General features: G+C 45.4%; 2 protein-coding genes across 3 annotated transcripts in view; one reads left to right on the plus strand and one right to left on the minus strand.

The window, feature by feature from the left end:
- Nucleotides 1-735: 735 nt before the first annotated feature.
- Nucleotides 736-8,894, minus strand: TGIF2 (TGFB induced factor homeobox 2). Of its 2 annotated transcripts, none has more exons than XM_069952979.1 (3): nt 8,819-8,894; nt 3,878-4,113; nt 736-3,323 (listed from the first exon to the last, which is right to left on the minus strand). In XM_069952979.1, the coding sequence occupies exons 2-3, from the start codon at nt 4,100-4,102 to the stop codon at nt 2,709-2,711; spliced, it is 840 nt and encodes a 279-aa protein (XP_069809080.1). In that variant the 5' UTR covers nt 4,103-4,113; nt 8,819-8,894; the 3' UTR covers nt 736-2,708. The 2 variants fall into 2 exon arrangements, with proteins under 2 accessions (XP_069809080.1, XP_069809079.1); XM_069952978.1 differs by lacking the exon at nt 8,819-8,894 and adding an exon at nt 6,556-6,634.
- A 201-nt stretch (nt 8,895-9,095) lies between these two features.
- The window catches only part of LOC138772521 (phosphatidate phosphatase LPIN3-like), a 123,093-nt gene continuing 109,852 nt past the window's right edge, over nt 9,096-22,336 (plus strand). The window contains exons 1-2 of the mRNA XM_069952970.1: nt 9,096-9,202; nt 10,585-10,710. The gene's annotated coding sequence lies outside the window, so the exon portion shown is untranslated. The remainder of the gene's footprint in view (nt 9,203-10,584; nt 10,711-22,336) is intronic.

Below are 22,336 nucleotides of genomic sequence, written 5' to 3' on the forward strand. Positions count from 1 at the left end.
CCCCGTAATAAGAAACAGAAGAGCACTTCAGTATGCAAACATTTTATTACAATCAACTGTAATTCTGACAAAAAAAAAAATTTAAAAAAAAAAAAAAAAAAAAAAAAGTACCATTAAGATGGACCTGTAGAGTTTTTGGCAGCAGCCTACATGAAATAGTAACATTCACTGTATCCCCCCCCCCCTCCCCTCCCCCAACAATAATTGTTCCCAGAAATCACCACATAAGCTGGATTACTCACAGGAGCCTGCCACCACTAGAGGGAGCCCAGGAGTCTAATGCATACTGTTACCATAGAGGTCAATGCAGAACAGGATGCTAGGAGCCCTGAGCTCCCCCCAGTGGTGTCTGAGTGTATTACAGGCTCAGATCTTCATGAAGATACAACATTCTCTTGTCCTTTAACACTGTAAAGAGGAGTTTATGATCAATATGGAGCATGGTGTGTGGATCCGAGCCTGGAGTGACCCAACACATGGCCCATCTGAGGATTTGTGTCAAGGGCTAGACAGTGCTCCTCAACTACAGCTCCCATCATGCCCTGCAGCCAGCTGTCAGGGCATGATGGGCGCCACAGGTGAGGAGATGGCAAAAACTGATACAATGAGACAAAACCCAGAGAATGAGAATACAAGAAACCAAGTAAAAAAAACAAAACAAAAACACGTGATTAAAAACTTAAAAACTTATACAAAACTAATACTTATCCCGGCTACAGAATACAGAGACCTTAATGTAAAAAACACAATTTAATAGAAAGTCGCATAACTACTAGGAGGGGGACGGGGACGAGGCAATGATGGGGACAGGTTTTGGTCACAGGGAAGCAGTGGCATTGATCTGCAGGCAGCACCTCGTAGAGCCACATATCACATTATGGGAAAAGTTTCAGAGTTTGTAAATCTGCTCAATTCTTGGTCAGTCAGGTGGGCGGTCCTAATCCGCAACAGACAGCTATCTGTGTATAAATGTGCATACAGATGGCCATGAATCACTATATAGGACCGCCCATTTGACTATTTAGCCTTGAACGAGAAGAGATTTACACGAATAACTGACAAGTTATCCTGAAATCGTATATAAAATTGTATGGGCAGCCGCTTCTCATTCATCACGTGGCTCGGCCGTTCTCGTGGTGTAGCTAGCCCCTTGCTCAGAAAGTGCTCAAGAACGGCCCAGACAGGTGATGGATGGGAAAAAACGGATTCTAAGACAAATCTAGTGGCCGAATAAAAATAAAAGCACTACAAGCAGATCAATAAAAAGTCACATTATACAGAAGAGAGGGGAGAATACTGGCTGTCAGCGGGATCCCTGCACGTTATGCTACAAAAACAAGACACGACCTCCGGAAAGGTTCTCCTACAACTACACAAACCTAAATATCTACGTTTATCAAAAAGAGGTAAGACTTGTAGTTTGTTTTTTCAGTCATGCAAGACACACAAAGAAATAAAAAAAAAATAAAAAATCATAATATACAAAAATTTAAAGTACGCTATCCTACTCACAATATAACAAAGAAAATTGCACAAAATCGATGCTTCTAAACGTATGACGATGGCTGGTGCCAATAATACACAGAAATAGAACCATGGCTAGCTTAAAACTGCTGATCGCTCCATTGTTACCCGTTATATAGTATATAGAGTATATAGGACAAGTACCAAGGTACCTTCTATCACAGAGAGAACCTATAGACATGTGTAATATTGCGCCATCTAGTGGTTATACCAGGAATAGTCATACACCATAAAACCAATACCATAAAATCTAGTAGTTTCCATCACTTTATAAAAGTTTTTTTTTTTAGTTTAACACCCCCCCCCTATAAACAACCGAGACATGTATACTGTGGGCACCTTTAAAGCAATGGCACATATATAAAAGTAATACTGTATTCTCTATTTCTTTTACTAACTAAAATAGATTTGGCGTCTGACTGCCGACCGTCACACTGTGATACAAAGTCATCATCAATAATAAAAAATATATAAATCCAGGTAAATTCTCAACACTTTGCGGTCATAGACCGGCAACTAACATTCACAGTATCAAAAAGTGTAAGAAAAATAAATCCTATAGGAGTAAACACAGTGTCTAGAAGGAAGCTCAGTTATACCACTGAATCACCCCTCCTCCCCAACAAACACTTAAAGTAACAAGCGGCAATGTATGAAAGGCGCTGAGCAGCCCAGAGAAGGTTGCTATAGTCTTGTGCGAGTGACCTCCTCCTGGTGCCAGCCGTAGTGTTCTTGTACATTGCCGCGTGACCTTTGGTCAATGTGACCGATAAAGTGCAGAGGGGGGGTAGCAGCATATTGCAGAACACTATGCTGGAAGGGTTCACATAATATGGCCACCCCACCTGTAGTGTCCCAAGGTGCCTTGTTGCCCAAATATCCAATCCAACCACAGAAAAAAAAGCAGTCGGGGGATTCAATACGACATGTAAACAGCAAGTACTGGAAGTCCATAAAACAAAGCAGTAATTGATATATATGACCTGTTGTGCTGGCGGTTATCTGCAGAGAGCCCCCGGGTATGATGGGGGTTTGTGCGTTCTGTGCAGACAATGACGTGAAAGTGATAGGTTCCATCTTGGTCCACTCATCCCTGGAGGTGATGAATTCTTATATAAAAAAGGCAAATAAAACAAGACTCCCCCAGAAGTGAGTGGCCCCCATGTAGCTGCTTGAGGTGCCGGTTACATGTGCTCCATCTTCACGTGGCTCTGGGCCACCGAATCCTGCAGCGAGTTCAGGGCAGTGGCGGCATTTCTGGCAGCCTCACGTTTGGCCTCCTCAGCCTCCATTTCAGCGATGCACTGTGTGGCCACGTGGGCCAGGATCTGCAATCGGCTGATTTTTGCGCCTTCCACAAAGCAAGGAGGAGAGATGGATGGAGGAGACTGGCCCAGCGCCTCTGTGGAGTGGCACTTGCGTTTGTTGGGCAGCTCCGCCGGGGTGCCACCTTCCTCAGCTTTCATGGCGGGAGCCACTTTGTGCATTATGAGGTCGTGACTTACTGTAGCCACAGCGTGGATTGGGTGTCTGAAGGGGTAGATGAGAGGCACGATGCTAGCAGCCATAGGGGGCACCACCAGCATGCTGGGAATGGTTTGGTGCTCCACCTGGGTTATTGTCTGGAGCTCGAGTGGTTTCATTGTAGGGATTTCCAGCGGTGTGTGATGGACAGGAGCAGGAGGCTCGGGGGTCTTGTTTCCCTTTCTGGAGATGGTGTATTGGTTCGGGTCCTTTCCATCCTTACGCAGCATGTCAGGCAGGATCCTTCTGCGAGCGTTGATAAACCAGTTACAGATCTACAAGAGAAGAGCGGGGTCAGATGACACGTCCAAGAACTTCTACAACCTTACACATTCAGGGACTAAAACGTATTCTTTTATTCTCATCTGTTTCTATTTTCTGACTATTTTATTCTATATTAGTATTTGTACATTGTTATGGGGGCAGCCATATTGCCTGGGCTGGTTTTAACAGCACTTAGTGACACGCTTTACTGCAAGACTCAGACATATACGACAATAGACTCTGTTCCCTTGAGATAATTGAGAGACATTACTGAGCTCTGTGACCTGTGAAGAGGTTATTCCAATTTATGATAGGAAAATGGTAAATTAGGAAAAATGTCGCCAAAAATTCTCAATATGTTTGGCATAAAACCATTATTTATACAACAAGTCGTTTTCTGACGAGACTGCCCCTTTTCAAGGAAACCTATAATTGCCCAGGTCTGGTATTGCAGAGTATCAGACAAAGCCTGAAAGCAGTAGTGGCGCCATTTGTGAGGGCAGCCATGTTGGTTTGGGCAGCATAGGATCCTATACTATAGTGAGGGTAGTTTTTGGGCTCGTACCTGTAGCACAGTGAGGTGGGTTTGGCCTGACAGGACCGTTTTCTCGGCTTCGGAGGGATAAGCGTTGTGTCTGTGTTCATATAACCAGTCGCGCAGGATTTTCACGGACTCTTTAGGGAGATTTCCTCTGCGCTTCCTCTTAGCGCCGGGCACTTCCATCTCCACGCTGCTGTCATCTTCCCCGGCGTCACTGTCGGTGTGATGGACGGGCTCCATTTCTTCCATCGTGGAGGGTCCTGGAACGCAAAAAAGTCGGTTAAACGAGTGTAGGAGAGCTCGGTGATCTACAAGGGTCCAGCTTCCCACAAAATGGCTGCTTAAAGGGAGTGGTGAGGGGCAGCCCATGAGCCGGCCATCCTCTTTGCATAGAGATAGTGACTCTGTGGGAAGAGGCCGGTCACCTTTTGTTTCATTAGCACATTCCTCTTCTCACCTCCAGCCCCCCCTCCCCCTGATCAAACACTCAGACAGATGGAGTCAACAGTCCCAGGACCCCCGCCATTAGCATCAGGGGATTAGCCATGGCACACACTTGTTGGTGGAGCCCAGGACTCCATTACACATTGGAATTAGGCAGGATTTGTAGCCAAAACCAAAATTGGGGGGGGGGGGGGAAACTGAAAAATATTCCCAGTTATAGAGTCTCTGTACTCCGCTCCTGCTTTAGCTGCAAATATTGAATAATTTATTATGTGAACCAAACCCTGAGATACACTGCAGGAAAGGCAAAAACAATCAAAAAGTTTGTGTCCAATATAGTTACATTCCATCACAGAAAACCCCGGTGTGTGAACAAACCCCAATATGCCATCTCACAGTGAGGGGAGTCCATGATGGCTGCTGGGAAGTATGGGGGATGTGACAGCTCTAACAAGCTGTCAGCTCCACTGCCTGCCGCCAGCCGCAATAACCTGCGCCCATCTGTATAGGAGGAGCCGGCCGCAGTGCCCCCTGTACCCATCACAGATATAGAGCCAGAATAGTGGGCTGATGTATCTGATTATACAGGGCCACCTCTGATGGAGAACCAGGTTAAAATATTATAATATTTTATATATATATATATATATATATATATATATATATATATATATATATTTATTTAATTTATGAATTAATGTTGATATATATATCAACATTAATTCGTAAATTTAAATATATATATATATATATATATATATATATATATATATATATATATATATATATAAATTAATAAATATTAAGTGTTTAATATATAGTTATCTTCATAAATATTGAACTAAATAAATAAATAGCTGCCCACAGTTTGAGTATACACCCAGTAGAGTTGTGGCCCCGATGGACTGACTATGGGGAGGGGGATACAGGTACTGGGTTTATATACAGGGTTTCCTCTGTGATGCAGTTCCCAGTTGGTGGACACTAGTAGTGGTAGCAGTAGTAGTAGTGACAGGGATACTCCTTGGCCCCTGTTCACACTTCTCCTGCATCCTCCATCTCACACACAGGACAATGCAGCAGATGCATTCAGCCCCCACACTCCCCTGCATGGAAGACAATGGAGACCCCCAGCAGCCGCTCACTGTTCAAATGCAAAAGAAGAAAGCCGCATCTCCCTCCAAAACCAGAAGATGGGAGGGGGCAGCCCACCACCACCCGGAGCCCCCTCCCCCTGATGCTGGGGGGGTTGTGTACGTGCGGGTGGGGGTTGGGGGGTCAGCTACCTGATGCATCAGCCACAGCAGCACAGCAGCACTTCAGCACTGCTCACGTGTTACACCTCTCACACACACACAATACACCCGAAAACAGTTTAAAGGGGGACCCAGGAACAAAGGCGGCACATGGGGGAGCAAAGCCCGGGGCCCCTGAGTGCAGGAGCCCCCCCAACCAGCGGAACTCACTATCCGGGGTCATCCTGGGGGGGGGGGGGGCTCCTGCACTCACTCTCGGGGTCCTCCTGCACTCACTCTCGGGGTCCTCCTGGGGGGGCTCCTGCACTCACTCTCGGGGTCCTCCTGGGGGGGCTCCTGCACTCACTCTCGGGGTCCTCCTGGGGGGGCTCCTGCACTCACTCTCGGGGTCCTCCTGGGGGGGCTCCTGCACTCACTCTCGGGGTCCTTCTGGGGGGGCTCCTGCACTCACTCTCGGGGTCCTCCTGGGGGGGCTCCTGCACTCACTCTCGGGGTCCTCCTGGGGGGGCTCCTGCACTCACTCTCGGGGTCCTCCTGGGGGGGCTCCTGCACTCACTCTCGGGGTCCTCCTGGGGGGGCTCCTGCACTCACTCTCGGGGTCCTCCTGGGGGGGCTCCTGCACTCACTCTCTCTGATACTTATAACTTCTTACTGACAGAATGTTTCTTTGTTTCAAAGAGAAACAGGAACTTGTGTGAGTCCCCCTCCTCCTCCTCTCCTGCTGCTCCTCCTCCTCCTCCTCTCCCTCCAGCTGTCACCTCAGCCTCCAGCACACAGACCCCACAGAGCCCCCCCATACCCCCCAGGAGCAGGTAGAGGGTCAGCACGGACATCACTGCACGGAGCTCCTCTCAGCCGCCGCTCTTGCTCACAGTTATCAGTCACATAAACTCCAGAGACAAGTCTGAGAAAGTTGCAGTGAGGGGGGTGAGAAGGTCCGGGGGGGGGGGGGGGGGGTGAGGAGGTGCGGGGTCTCCTCCGCCCCTGCAGCAGCGCGCTTACCTGGCAGCACTTGGCTCATGGCTCCGGTGGGATCTCCGTCAGATCGGAGGGATCGGCCGCAGTAAGTGAATCTGTTGTATAGATGTAGAGGTGACAGATATAGCAGCTCCCTCTCCTGGAGCCTATCACTGGGGGCGGGGCGAGGTTTAAATGCGGCGCAGTGATTGGCTGCTGCCGCGGGGTGGGCGGGGCCTGCGCTCAGGTTTCTGTCACTTGTCTTGTGAATGAAACTTCTATTCGTATTTAATTAAGTGAGTTGTGACTGCGATTAACCGTGTGTGTGCCGGGCGCGTATTGTGATGGAGGGAGAGACAACATGGAGGCTGCTGCTGCTCCAGTCACGGAGATTCCCGCCACTCCAGCAGCCTGTGTCACATGGCGTCAGTGTGTGCTGAACTACAACTCCAATCCAGCCCAGACCCATGGGGATTGTAGCCCAGTCACATTCTGTCATACATGCTGAACTACAACTCCAATCCAGCCCAGACCCATGGGGATTGTAGCCCAGTCACATTCTGTCATACATGCTGAACTACAACTCCAATCCAGCCCAGACCCATGGGGATTGTAGCCCAGTCACATTCTGTCATACATGCTGAACTACAACTCCAATCCAGCCCAGACCCATGGGGATTGTAGCCCAGTCACATTCTGTCATACATGCTGAACTACAACTCCAATCCAGCCCAGACCCATGGGGATTGTAGCCCAGTCACATTCTGCCATGAAGGAAGCGCGACGCCTTTATCTGGGAAATAATAAAGAGGTTTGCTGGGAATCCGTAGGGAAATATAGAGCCCAGTGCACACAAGGCTTTTTTATACGTTTATTTTGTGTCTTTTTTCCCCCCTAATTGTCATTTTCTTTGGGTCGGTGCTGTCACTATGTCGCAGTCTCATCATAGACCGCCATAGGCTTACAATAAAAACACCAAAAACACACGTGGGTGGAATGGCACACAATTACTTAGGAGGCGCCGTATAGCGTCTGTGTGCTGAGATGACATCATGCACAGACGCTACTGAACATGGCGGCCCCTGGCGGACATCACATTGTTCTAAAACAGTGACGACATTTATTTTGCAAAATTACATTTTATAATAACATAAAAAAAGTGACATAGTGGGTAAGGGGTTTGGGGCAGTGACTCTGTGCTGTTTTGGACACGGAAATTGGCGTATTTTCTGTGCGTCTTTCCTTCATATTTCCCGTTACCTTTGAGTTTACTTTTTTTTTTTTTTTTTTTATCAAAAACTGAATTGAAAAACTGCCACAAAAAGCTGTGCGAATACCGCCGAAGGATTGATTACCTCACACACACAAACACTTTACCTCACACCCTTGTAGGCTATGTTCCCACAGTGTCTTTTTTTGCCAACACTACTCATGTTTTTTTCCAGAGATTTCTATAGGTTAAAAAATTCCATAAAAAGAAGTATAAATGGGTTGGTATTTTAGCTGATGTTTTTTCCCACATTTTTAAATAGGAATCCAAAAAACACAAGTGAAAAAGTGTCCTGAAATATGTAGGTGTAATACACACACTGCGCTCACACACCTCAAAAACCGCATCATGGAGGAGGAAAATATACCGTACACTAAGTGCCTGAGGGAGGCCTCTGGGTAGCGCTGTATTATCCGGGGAAAAAACACCATTAAAAACCGCCCATCATTTTGTCCTCCGTGATGCTGTCTTTTTTTGTAGCGTTTTTTATCCATAAGCGCACATGTTGAGGTTTTTTTTTTTGGTGTTTTTTTAATTAGCATTTTTCTCATTACAAGTCATGTGACTCATTGATCAAGGATTTCTACTGAAGAAAAAGCCCCTCGAAATGACCACAAACAGACATTTACACATGTAAAGCGGCAGAAACAAGAAAGTATGTCACCGCTGAGTGACCGTGTCCGCCATTGTGACACCCAGACTAGCGTTGGGTCAGTCGCACACATAATGTTATTTCTTGCTGGTTTGTCACACTTTTTTTTCTCACACGGACTGATGAATCTGGGTCAGTATATATATATATATATATATATATATATATATATATATGACCTATACCATGACGTACCTGTGCCAGGTATCTGATGATATGCACATGTCTAACAGCAGTCACAGGAATAACTCGTGAGGTAAATCTTAGCTTATATATATATATATATATATATATATATATATATATATATATATATATATACAGTATATATGGTATATACAGTGACAGACCTGCAGCAAGGTGTGCTGACCTATACCATGGCGTACCTGATATAATGATATCCACATGTCTGACAGTCACAGGAATAACCCGTGAGGTAAATCTTAGCTGCTGTAATAAATATTAATGGCCCAGTTTTATCAAAGGGTGTAAAATATAGACTGGTGTAAGCTGCCCACAGCGACCAATCACAGCACGGCTCCCACAGGAACCAATCACCACTTAGCTTTCATTTTACCTGAGCTGAGCTGTGATTGGTTGCTGTACGCTGCGCTGTGATTGGTCGCTGTCGGCAGTTTACACCAGTCTATATTTTACACCATTTTATAAATCTCCCCCATAGTCTTTTCCTTGTGTCACTGCTGAGTGGCCGTGTCAATTACGTTGATTTTTCACTTTTTTTCCTCACAAGGACAGATGAATCTGGGCCAGTATGTGGATAACAATTGCTAATATATATGGTGTGCGGACCATGGCGTACCTCTGCCGGGTACCTGATATATATATATATATATATATATATGGTATATACAGTGACAGACCTGCAGCTGGGTGTGCGGACCATGGCGTACCTCTGCCTGGTACCTGATATATATATATATATGGTATATACAGTGACAGACCTGCAGCTAGGTGTGCGGACCATGGCGTACCTCTGCCGGGTACCTGATATATATATATATATATATATATATGGTATATACAGTGACAGACCTGCAGCTGGGTGTGCGGACCATGGCGTACCTCTGCCGGGTACCTGATAGATATATATATATATATATATATATATATATATATATATATATGGTATATACAGTGACAGACCTGCAGCTAGGTGTGCGGACCATGGCGTACCTCTGCCGGGTACCTGATAGATATATATATATGGTATATACAGTGACAGACCTGCAGCTAGGTGTGCGGACCATGGCGTACCTCTGCCGGGTACCTGATAGATATATATATATGGTATATACAGTGACAGACCTGCAGCTAGGTGTGCGGACCATGGTGTACCTCTGCCGGGTACCTGATAGATATATATATATATATATATATATATATATATATATATATATATATATATATGGTATATACAGTGACAGACCTGCAGCTAGGTGTGCGGACCATGGTGTACCTCTGCCGGGTACCTGATAGATATATATATATATATATATATATATATATATATATATGGTATATACAGTGACAGACCTGCAGCTAGGTGTGCGGACCATGGCGTACCTCTGCCGGGTACCTGATATATATATATATATATATATATATATATATGGTATATACAGTGACAGACCTGCAGCTAGGTGTGCGGACCATGGCGTACCTCTGCCGGGTACCTGATATATATATATATATATATATATATATATGGTATATACAGTGACAGACCTGCAGCTAGGTGTGCGGACCATGGCGTACCTCTGCCGGGTACCTGATAGATATATATATATATATATATATATATATATGGTATATACAGTGACAGACCTGCAGCTAGGTGTGCGGACCATGGCGTACCTCTGCCGGGTACCTGATAGATATATATATATGGTATATACAGTGACAGACCTGCAGCTAGGTGTGCGGACCATGGCGTACCTCTGCCGGGTACCTGATAGATATATATATATGGTATATACAGTGACAGACCTGCAGCTAGGTGTGCGGACCATGGCGTACCTCTGCCAGGTACATGATATATATGTATATAGTGACAGACGTCTGTGAGGTACGGTTAGATACCTACCCGTGAGGTAAATCTTAGCTGCTAAATATAGTCTTTTCCTTATTTCAGTACATCTCCCCCATAGTCCTGGTGTGATATGATGAGCGTCCCGTCCTTCATCGCTCCCTGCAGCCGATCACAAGACTATGGCGCTGCCCACATCTCTTCATGACTGCTGGATTAAACTTTTTTGAGGTAATTTTTATTTTTATTTTTGTGTGTCTTATATGTTAGGTCGCAGGGTGGGATGACCTCTAGTCACCTCAACTTTTTATATTTCTTTTGAAAATGGATATTGTACAGATGGTATACAGCTATGGCGCAGCCTCCTCATCCTCTGTCAGACAGTGCCAGATCTGGGGACACAATACAGCAGACATCATTGGGTTTGTGTGGTATTCACATGTTATATAATCACCATCATGTCACATGTTATATATTCACCATCATGTCACGTTATATATTCACCATCATGTCACATGTTATATATTCACCATCATGTCACGTTATATATTCACTATAATGTCACATGTTATATAATCACCATCATGTCACATGTTATATATTCACCATCATGTGACGTTATATATTCACTATAATGTCACATGTTATATATTCACCATCATGTCACATGGTATATATTCACCATCATGTTACATGTTATATATTCACCATCATGTCACATGTTATATATTCACCATCATGTCACATGGTATATATTCACCATCATGTTACATGTTATATATTCACCATCATGTCACATGTTATATAATCACCATCATGTCACATGTTATATATTCACCATCATGTCACATGGTATATATTCACCATCATGTTACATGTTATATATTCACCATCATGTCACATGTTATATATTCACCATCATGTCACATGGTATATATTCACCATCATGTTACATGTTATATATTCACCATCATGTCACATGTTATATAATCACCATCATGTCACATGTTATATATTCACCATCATGTCACATGGTATATATTCACCATCATGTTACATGTTATATATTCACCATCATGTCACATGTTATATAATCACCATCATGTCACATGTTATATATTCACCATCATGTCACATGGTATATATTCACCATCATGTTACATGTTATATATTCACCATCATGTCACATGTTATATATTCACCATCATGTCACATGGTATATATTCACCATCATGTTACATGTTATATATTCACCATCATGTCACATGTTATATAATCACCATCATGTCACATGTTATATATTCACCATCATGTCACATGTTATATATTCACCATCATGTCACGTTATATATTCACTATAATGTCACATGTTATATAATCACCATCATGTCACATGTTATATATTCACCATCATGTCACATGGTATATATTCACCATCATGTCACATGTTATATATTCACCATCATGTCACATGTTATATATTCACCATCATGTCACGTTATATATTCACTATAAGGTCACATGTTATATATTCACCATCATGTCACGTTATATATTCACTATCATGTCACGTGTTATATATTCACCATCATGTTATGTTTTATATATTCACTATCATGTTGCGTTTTATTCACCATCATGTCACATGTTATATAATCACCATCATGTCACATGTTATATATTCACCATCATGTCACCTGTTATATGTTCACCATCATGTCACATGTTATATATTCACCATCATGTCACATGTTATATATTCACTATCATGTCAGCTGCAGCCATATGTTAATATCGCACTCGCCTCCATTATCTATGATTGTCATTTACATGTTCACTTCTATGACTGATCTGTTCCCTCACAGACAGTTGGCTGCGAGCTTCTCCCTCCTTGGCTGCGGGCTTCTCCCTCCTTGGCTGCGGGCTTCTCCCTCCTTGGCTGCGGGCTTCTCCATCCTTGGCTGCGGGCTTCTCCTTCTTTGGCTGCGGGCTTCTCCCTCCTTGGCTGCAGACTTCTCCCTCCTTGGCTGCGGGCTTCTCCCTCCTTGGCTGCAGACTTCTCCCTCCTTGGCTGCAGACTTCTCCCTCCTTGGCTGCTGGCTTCTCCCTCTTTGGCTGCGGGCTTCTCCCTCCTTGGCTTCAGACTTCTCCCTCCTTGGCTGCAGACTTCTCCCTCCTTGGCTGCGGGCTTCTCCCTCCTTGGCTGCTGGCTTCTCCCTCCTTGGCTGCTGGCTTCTCCCTCCTTGGCTGCGGGCTTCTCCTTCCTTGGCTGCGGGCTTCTCCCTCCTTGGCTGCTGGGCTTCTCCCTCCTTGGTTGCGGGCTTCTCCCTCTTTGACTGGGGGCTTCTCTCTCCTTGGCTGCGGGCTTCTCCCTCCTTGGCTGCGGGCTTCTCCCTCCTTGGCTGCGGGCTTCTCCCTCCTTGGCTGCGGGCTTCTACCTCTTTGGCTGGGGGCTTCTCCCTCCTTGGCTGCAGACTTCTCCCTCCTTGGCTGCGGGCTTCTCCCTCCTTGGCTGCTGGGCTTCTCCCTCCTTGGCTGCGGGCTTCTACCTCTTTGGCTGGGGGCTTCTCCCTCCTTGGCTGTGGGCTTCTCCCTCCTTGTTCTGGTGATGGAACCCTGTGTAACACGGCCCTCATTGTGTGGCCGCTTCTCATATCATTCATACATCACCTTCAGCGGTCCACGTTTACACTACTTGTTTTTAGTAGATGTTTTTTTATTTCTTCTTATAGAGAAGCCGGAACTCTCTAGAATGTTTTATAAAAATGTCAGTGACCCCAGAATAAAGCAACAAACCAAAACTCTTTGTAAATGGTAAAACAAATAGTTGTGGGTGAAACCTGCCGAAAAGCGACCATAAACAAAACAATTGTCCCAGTAATAATGGGATGATGTAGGAATAATGGCTGCCGCTGTGTTACCTAAACAATGGTGGACAATGTATGGAGATGAGAGGAATGACGGCAGGTGATAGGTGACGGCTGGACGTGTACGGAGGCCAATAGAGAGATGACGTCAGGGGGAGATGAGAGGAATGACGGCAGGTGATAGGTGACGGCTGGACCTTCAGCCAATAGAGAGATGACGTCAGGGGGAGATGAGAGGAATGACGGCAGGTGATAGGTGACGGCTGGACGTGTACGGAGGCCAATAGAGAGATGACGTCAGGGGGGAGATGAGAGGAATGACGGCAGGTGATAGGTGACGGCTGGACGTGTACGGAGGCCAATAGAGAGATGACGTCAGGGGGGAGATGAGAGGAATGATGGCAGGTGATAGGTGACGGCTGGACGTGTACGGAGGCCAATAGAGAGATGACGTCAGGGGGGGAGATGAGAGGAATGATGGCAGGTGATAGGTGACGGCTGGACGTGTACGGAGGCCAATAGAGAGATGACGTCAGGGGGGGAGATGAGAGGAATGATGGCAGGTGATAGGTGACGGCTGGACGTGTACGGAGGCCAATAGAGAGATGTCGTCAGGGGGGAGATGAGAGGAATGACGGCAGGTGACTGGGGAGAATACACCACTTCCTGCAGGACATACAGCAGCTCATAAGTTAGGAAAGTAATTTACAAATCTATATAACTTTCTGACACCGGTGGATAAGAAAGAATTTTTTGCTTAACTTTAAGGCGATTTGAGGTTGAAGCAGAAGAATGTACTGAGCATGTATACACCCCTGATAGTCCGCTGTATACATGGCTGGTGATCTACTCCTCACTGTGACTGTAGATATGGAGGCACCAGGTAGGGCTGGCCAGGGATGGGGCTCAGGGGGGATGGGGCCATTTGTTAGTAATTGAATCACAATACAGTCTCCTCACTGAAAGGATTAGAGGGGCAGATTCCTTTAGAACAGATAGGAAATTAACCCCTTCCCGGCCGTCACTCCCATTGTTTGGCAGAGGAGGTTTTCCTCAGTGTGGGCTGTGTGGCATGTGTCTCCTTACAGGGGATCATCTTACAGGAGGAGACCGCAGAGAGCCTCTACCTGCTGCGTGTACATCGCTACGGGCAATGTCAGCGCTATAGACATTGGGGACATTTATTAAAGGCTTTGCGCCTATTTTTAGGTGAATGATTGGATTTTTCGCCCATTTTTAGTCTAAATTCTATTTATGAACCAGGATCCGACGGGTGAATATTTTTTAGATGCAACCTTTTTTTTTTAATCTTCCTTTTCTGAGTATTCACCCAAAAGTGGCACAAACAGGTGCAGGCCGACGTCTGGTCAGTACCAGGGCAATATGCTTGCACAATTTTAGCTTTTTTGCAACTTTTTCCTTAGATGCAGTCACTATGGCAGGGCTACATGTTAATAAATCCGTCACAGGATATTGGAATATCCACCGATCCTCATTAGAAGAGTCCCACACATTAGACTGCTTAGTAAATATCCCCCATGGTCTATGAGAAGTTGGTGGAAGCCGCCACTGGCTGTAATGGGCAGGGATAGAAGTGCGGCTGAGCGCTTCTCTCTCCACTCTCTGTCTATTGTACTGAGACTTTCCCATACACTGTGAGACTGTCCATTACACTTTGAGACTGTCCCATACATTATGAGACTGTCCCATACACTGTGAGACTCTCCCATACACTGTGAGACTGTCCATTACATTATGAGACTGTCCCATACATTATGAGACTGTCCCATACACTGTGAGACTTTCCCATACACTGTGAGACATTCCCATACACCGCAAGACTTTCCCATACACTGTGAGACTGTCCATTACATTATGAGACTGTCCCATACATTATGAGACTGTCCCATACACTGTGAGACTTTCCCATACACTGTGAGACTGTCCATTACATTATGAGACTGTCCCATACATTATGAGACTGTCCCATACACTGTGAGACTTTCCCATACACTGTGAGACATTCCCATACACCGCGAGACTTTCCCATACACTTTGAGACTGTCCCTTACATTATGAGAATGTCCCTTACATTATGAGACTGTCTCTTATGGTCCTTTTTCACTGACGATTTATCGTTCAAATTTGCACGATAACAATCGAATTCGAACGATAATCGTACGTGTAAACGCAGGGAACGATCAAGTGACGAGCGAGAAATCGCTCATTTTGATCTTTCAACAAGTTCTCAAATCATCGTTGATCGTTCGCAAAAAATTTCCAGATCGTTGAGTGTAAACAGTCTTTCAATGATGTCACCTATGTGTGAGATAGGCTTAAGCGATCGCAAAACGCTGATCAATAAACGCTGATCGTTATAAAAAAACATTGTTGATTCAAAATCGTTAATCGCGCGATCGGGCGAATTATCGCTCCGTGTAAAAGTACCATAAGAGCGGCATTATGTAACCTAGACAACGAGCTGTCAGATAAGGAGAAGCAGGTGAGTTTGGTAAAAGATGATAGGACCCTGTGTATGATGATCATATCATGAGCCCCACATATGATCAGCCATATATATATATATATATATATATATATATATATATGTGCCTTATATATGATAAGACCTGTATACAGTATATGATGAGCCCTATATATATATATATATGACTGTATAAATGAGATGGGAATCCCCCTTTAATGGTAATGGTGGCCATTACATGCAGTGTGAAGAGAGCTTAAAGGGGTTCTCCACCCAAAACTAACTTGTCCCCTATTCCCTGTCTTCACTTGTCGGATACTGATTCATAAATTGAATTTAGACCAAAAAGGAGTGAAAAATCCAATTATTCACCTAAATATAGGTGCAGCTCCCCGGATTATTGTCCCCCATAGTGTGAGCATAGCCCCAATGGGCTACCTCGTTTTATTATAACTTGGCTGATCCCCCGCACTGCGGCCACTTTAGGACCCCCATAGACAGATGGACCTGTTCTGTATTGTTACTAGACCCCTGTACAGTATTTGGCTGTATGTATGTTTTTGTTTGTATGTTTTTGGGTTCCTTCCCTCAGGGCTCCTGTACTTTGTGCCTGCAGCCGTATTATTACCATTATTACCGGGCATGAGATCCGCCATGCTGCTGCAGGGATCAGGACAGAATTTACTGTTTGTGTTAAGATTTTGGTAATATTCCCCCTAAAAGGTTTAGATAAACGTGTACAGACATTCCTACTTTCTTTAGAGACCCCCGACCACCAACCACCAGGCACTGTGTGAATATTGGTGCCTTTAGGGCGAGCAGAGTTTGGATAGATATGGATGGGATACAGGCACAGGTCAGTCCCTGGCTGCTGTCCCATGTCTATGGCTTTACAAATGTAAACAGCCCCCTCCCCCGTCCTACCCCACAGCCACGGTCCCAGATACAGGGGGCCGGACACTGTATAGTAGCTGCTACTGCTGCCATATGTGTGACCTTACAATAAGCACAACTCCCTGTACTAGCCACATACTGTAGGGGACCCATAGAGTTATATAAAGAGCTAGTGTGAGGGAACATGTCAAAATGGCTGCCAGTATAGGCCATAGACTGTACCCACCAGGACTCCAACTTCTTCAGCCGCTGGGAATGAAACGCGGAGCCTTTGGGTGCGAATAACGTTGCTCAACCTGAATATATTTGACAGATCTGCTGAACACTACAAAGGATGATAGCAGATTATAAGGCAAATGTAGTAAATGCCACGATGTAACCCCCTATGATGGTAACGTGTATGGCGGCATTACCGCACCACCATATGACCCTGATCAGGGATGAGCGGATTTACTGTAGTAATGAGGCGGCTTGTCAGGCTGCTGGTTGTGAACTCCGTGCCGCTCCTCCCCGGGTGCCCGGAAACTTCCCCCAGTTTCCCAGGACTGGATCCAGCTTTTCCCTACATGCGAAGCGGCATGGAGTTTAATCCCAGCAGCCCGACAAGCCGCCGGCTGATCCCAATATTCCTACTGGAAATTCGCTCATCCCTAACTCTGATCCAATAGGCATTGTCCCTTAAAAAAAATTATAATAATTCCATTTCAAAAGTTTTAATTGGTTGGGGCCTGGACGTTCCGATCTCCTCTGATCACTAGAAGCAGCCGGGAGAAGTGCTAGGCATGTGTCATGTGCACAGAGAGCAGGAAGCGTCCAGCCGCGGGCTTCTCTCATCTCCAGCCAGCCAACAGATCAAAGAGGCTCTGCTCACACACGTCCATCATTTACCAGCAAGTAACGGACAGTATTTGCTGGTGTATAAGAGCCATCTAATAAGCCGTCAGTGTGAACATAGCCCTAACTGGGGCAAAAATACTGCTGGTTTATTCTGCAGAGTGTGACCATAACCTGAACCTGTCACTTCCCATGACATATCAGACATACTGATGGGTAACCTGAGAGGCTGAGCGCTCCGTGTCTGCAGCTGAGACCCATGGACCATGTTCCCACAACCTCTTTATCAAAAGACGGATAGTTTTCACGTAAAAAAAGAGATTGTGGGAGCACAGCCATAGACTCCCATTTTATAGCTAGGTTCACACACTGTCTTTTTTGTCCGTTTGACTTCCGTCTTTTTCAAAAATTCTAAATAACAGATGTTATTTCACCTTAAGATCACGGACATCTGAAAATACGCTGTTGAACGTCCAAAAAAGCTTTAGTGTGAGCCCAGCCTATATCTTATAGTTGGGGGTCAGTAAGGCAGTCCACCATGACAGATACTGACAGACACTGACATCAGTGACGTCTCCGGAATCTCACACCACCCCCATCATCAGGACACAATTGCCTGTAAACATCTGTCAAGACTGGTTGGAGGTTTGATGTACGGCCGGCCCTGGGGGTCCCCACTGATCTGCAGGAAAGGGGTCTCCTTCCTGTCCCCGGCACAGGGGTGGGGACTATAGAAGCCTATGGGCGGACTCACTCATCACATTCCTGCTGTGGAATTTCACTGAGAATTCTGCCAAATAAATTCCACTGCCGATAGGTAACATGTGATTCCCCTGATGTTCCACAGTGCAATATAATGGTAGCCAATGGGATCTGTCATTCGCTGAAGGCAGCGGTGGATTGGTGATATGATGCGGATTTACAAATCTCCTGCAGATTTGTGCGCATTCATGATGCAGAATTTATACGGTTATATGCGGTTATATTTGTTTCTCAGTAAGGGTATGTGCACACTGAGGAATAGGCGCGTAATTTCAAGCGGGTTCCACGTCAAATTGCATGCGGAATCTGCTTGAAATTCCATCCAAAATATATGAACATTTCCATTTTCCGTTGTGTATAGTGGGCTTTCTGCTCATTCATGCACACCATGGAAACTGTTATCGCTATTCTGCATCAAGAATTCCGCATCAATTCTTTGGGCAGATTCCATTAGAGGAATTCCATAGAAGTCAATGGGGCTTGAATTCTGCTTGAATTCCGCTCCAATTCCTGAATAAGGGTGGGTTTATACTGAGGAATTCTCGCGGATAATGTCCGCGGAATTCCGCTGTCTGTCCGCGCGCCTTTCCGCCGGCTCCATAGACACCATTCTATGGGCTGGCGTATTCCGCTATCAGCCAAAAGAAGTGACATGTCGTGTAGGGTGTGTAGTTGTGTAGTTGAGGTTGTGTAGGGTCCGTAGTTGTGTAGTTGAGGTTGTGTAGGGTCCGTAGTTGTGTAGTTGAGGTTGTGTAGGGTCCGTAGTTGTGTATCTGAGGTTGTGTAGGGTCCGTAGTTGTGTAGTTGAGGTTGTGTAGGGTCCGTAGTTGTGTAGTTGAGGTTGTGTAGGGTCCGTAGTTGTGTAGTTGAGGTTGTGTAGTGTTCGTAGTTGTGTAGTTGAGGTTGTGTTGGGTCCGTAGTTGTGTAGTTTTGGTTGTGTAGGGTCCGTAGTTGTGTAGTTTTGGTTGTGTAGGGTCCGTAGTTGTGTAGTTTTGGTTGTGTAGGGTCCTTAGTTGTGTAGTTGAGGTTGTGTAGGATCCGTAGTTGTGTAGTTGAGGTTGTGTTGGGTCCGTAGTTGTGTAGTTGAGGTTGTGTAGGGTCCGTAGTTGTGTAGTTGAGGTTGTGTAGTGTCCGTAGTTGTGTATCTGAGGTTGTGTAGGGTCCGTAGTTGTGTAGTTTTGGTTGTGTAGGGTCCGTAGTTGTGTAGTTGAGGTTGTGTAGGGTCCGTAGTTGTGTAGTTCAGGTTGTGTAGGGTCCGTAGTTGTGTAGTTGAGGTTGTGTAGGGTCCGTAGTTGTGTATCTGAGGTTGTGTAGGGTCCGTAGTTTTGTATCTGAGGTTGTGTAGGGTCCGTAGTTGTGTAGTTGAGGTTGTGTAGGGTCCGTAGTTGTGTAGTTGAGGTTGTGTAGGGTCTGCCCCCTTGTTGGGTCACATTTCAAGTGTCCAGGTTTTCCCTGGGCAGGTTGGCAGTTCGGGGGTTAAGGCACTTCCTTGTCTCGGCAGGGTTATCACTTGCCCCTCCACCACCCAGACTGACCGGTTTTCTCCAGCCAGGAGATCTACAGCCAAAAATTCTTTCAGAAAACAAAATCCCCTCTTGGTCCATCCACCTCCCACCATGTAATAGCCCTGGTGCAGAGTGCATGTGAAATCTGACACTATGGGTGATAGGAGAGCACCCCCCTCAGTAATGCAGCTTCCTGTAGCCGCAGGCTACATTTTGTGACACCCCCCCCCCCCCTCGGTGTCCTTTGTCCACTTCATCTGACAGTGAAAAAAAACATTCACGTCAAATAAAATAGGGAGAACAAAAAGTTTTTACAAAGTTCCCTCGACTTCTGTCAAGCTGAAAACTTAATGAGGTCTTTTTGTTTAGTGGTGGAGGGTCTGTGGTGTGCGACCCACCTGGGATTGTGATGGAAATGAGGGATCTGTCCCTTTAATTACAGTAAATCCTGACTCCAGTCCATATGAATGGCAGCAGCGCATTTCCATGGTCTATAGAGGCGAGACATTACCATACCTGCTCAGCCAGATCAGCGCTCGCCCCATGTACTCTGCCAAACAGGAGAAACACAAAGGGTCAAAGCTCCAGCCGTGGACAATCCCGACCGTCTACATCTGAAAGGCGTCAAAAAGTCGCTTGGAAAACTTGGAAAAGTTCTACTAGAAATGGAGACGCCTGGAGAACTAAATCTATTGTGGCCAAATCTTGGGACCTTAGATAAGGCGATCTTTAACAGTGAGATGGTTTATCGTTATCCTCAAACCGTTCACCAAAGTCGTTACTACCACCGTTTCCTCCATCTGATCCCAGAAACTGATGGAATGATGCAGAATTACACTAAACCATTAGTGAACGATTAACAATGATTTTGGCATCGGCATTAAATGAACAAAGAACAATTTCTCGTTGATCGTTTGACGGTTTCCAGAATTTACACAAAACAATTATCATTTAAAGGGATTGTTTACAAAAAAATTTCTTTAAAATCAACTGGTGCCAAAAAGTGCCAGGGATTTGTTATTTACTTCTGTTAAAAAAAAAAATATCTCTAGTCTCCCAGTACTTATCAGCTGCTGTATGTCCTGCAGGAAGTGGTGTATTCTCTGCAGTATGACACAGTGCTCTCTGCTGCCACCTCTGTCCATGTCAGGAACTGTCCAGAGCAGCAGCAAATCCCCATAGAAAACCTCTGCTGCTCTGGACAGTTCCTGACATGGACAGAGGTGGCAGCAGAGAGCACTGTGTCAGACTGGAGAGAATACACCACTTCCTGCAGGACATACAGCAGCTGATGAAACAACCAGTTGATTTGAAAGAATTTTTTTTAGTGAACTACCCCTTTCAAATGATATAACAATAATTCCCATGATAATCGTCCCATGTAATAGGGCCCTAACAGTAGATTCGTTCACCTCTATGAGAGGGGTTATTATCCAGGATTAGATAAAGCACAGCTACTTTCTTGCATAAACAGCGCCACCCCATTCTCAGGTTGTGAGTGGTGGAGGACAGGAGAGGCGCTAGAGGAAAATGGCCATGTTTACCTAAGCCGAGAGAAGTGCCCTGTGTCACGTGACCTAGATGGCCGTCCAGTGTGAGTGTATGGGAACGGACAGCAGCCTGGTCACCTCCCCGCCTCTTCCACTTGGGGTCTGGACACTGATGTTCTCTGGGATAGCATAAGTTTTTTTTTTTTTAATGGCAACTACTTGTTCACACGCTGTATAAACAACGGCCGTTCTGCGTGATTAATGACGATATTCATGCAGAAGGGTCACTGTTTATTCAGTGTGAGCACGACCTAAGCCTTTGTTCACATGTTGCTGTTTCATTACAGTTCTACGTCATTTTGGTAAGTAAAAACGCAGCAATACTGTAACAGTGCTGCAATGCTGCGCTAACACTACAGTACAACAGTGCTGCAATACTGCGATAACGCTACAGTACAACAGTGCTGCAATACTGCGATAACACTACAGTACAACAACAGTGCTGCAATGCTGCGATAACACTACAATACTACAACAGTGCTGCAATACTGTGACAGCGCTACAATACTGCAATACCGCAAAAGTGCTGCAATACTGCCATAACACTACAATACTTCAACAGTGCTGCAATACTGCGATAACACTACAGTACACCAACAGTGCTGCAATACTGCGATAACACTACAGTACACCAACAGTGCTGCAATACTGCGATAACACTACAGTACACCAACAGTGCTGCAATACTGCGATAACACTACAGTACACCAACAGTGCTGCAATACTGCGATAACACTACAATACAACAACAGTGCTGCAATACTGCGATAACACTACAGTACACCAACAGTGCTGCAATACTGCCATAACACTACAATACAACAACAGTGCGGCAATACTGCAATAACACTACAATACAACAACAGTGCTGCAATACTGCGACCGTGCTGCAATACTGCGATAACACTACAGTACAACAACAGTGCTGCAATACTGCGATAACACTACAATACGACAACA

The sequence above is a fragment of the Dendropsophus ebraccatus genome, chromosome 14 (assembly GCF_027789765.1).
Source record: "Dendropsophus ebraccatus isolate aDenEbr1 chromosome 14, aDenEbr1.pat, whole genome shotgun sequence".
In the NCBI taxonomy this organism is placed as follows: Eukaryota; Metazoa; Chordata; class Amphibia; order Anura; family Hylidae; genus Dendropsophus; species Dendropsophus ebraccatus.

Bases quoted from the DNA above. Each gene is read 5' to 3' on its own strand.
- TGIF2 (XM_069952978.1), bottom strand. The intron at 3,324-3,877 runs GTACGAGCCCAA...CTTCTCTTGTAG, and splicing joins CCCACCTCACTGTGCTACAG to ATCTGTAACTGGTTTATCAA.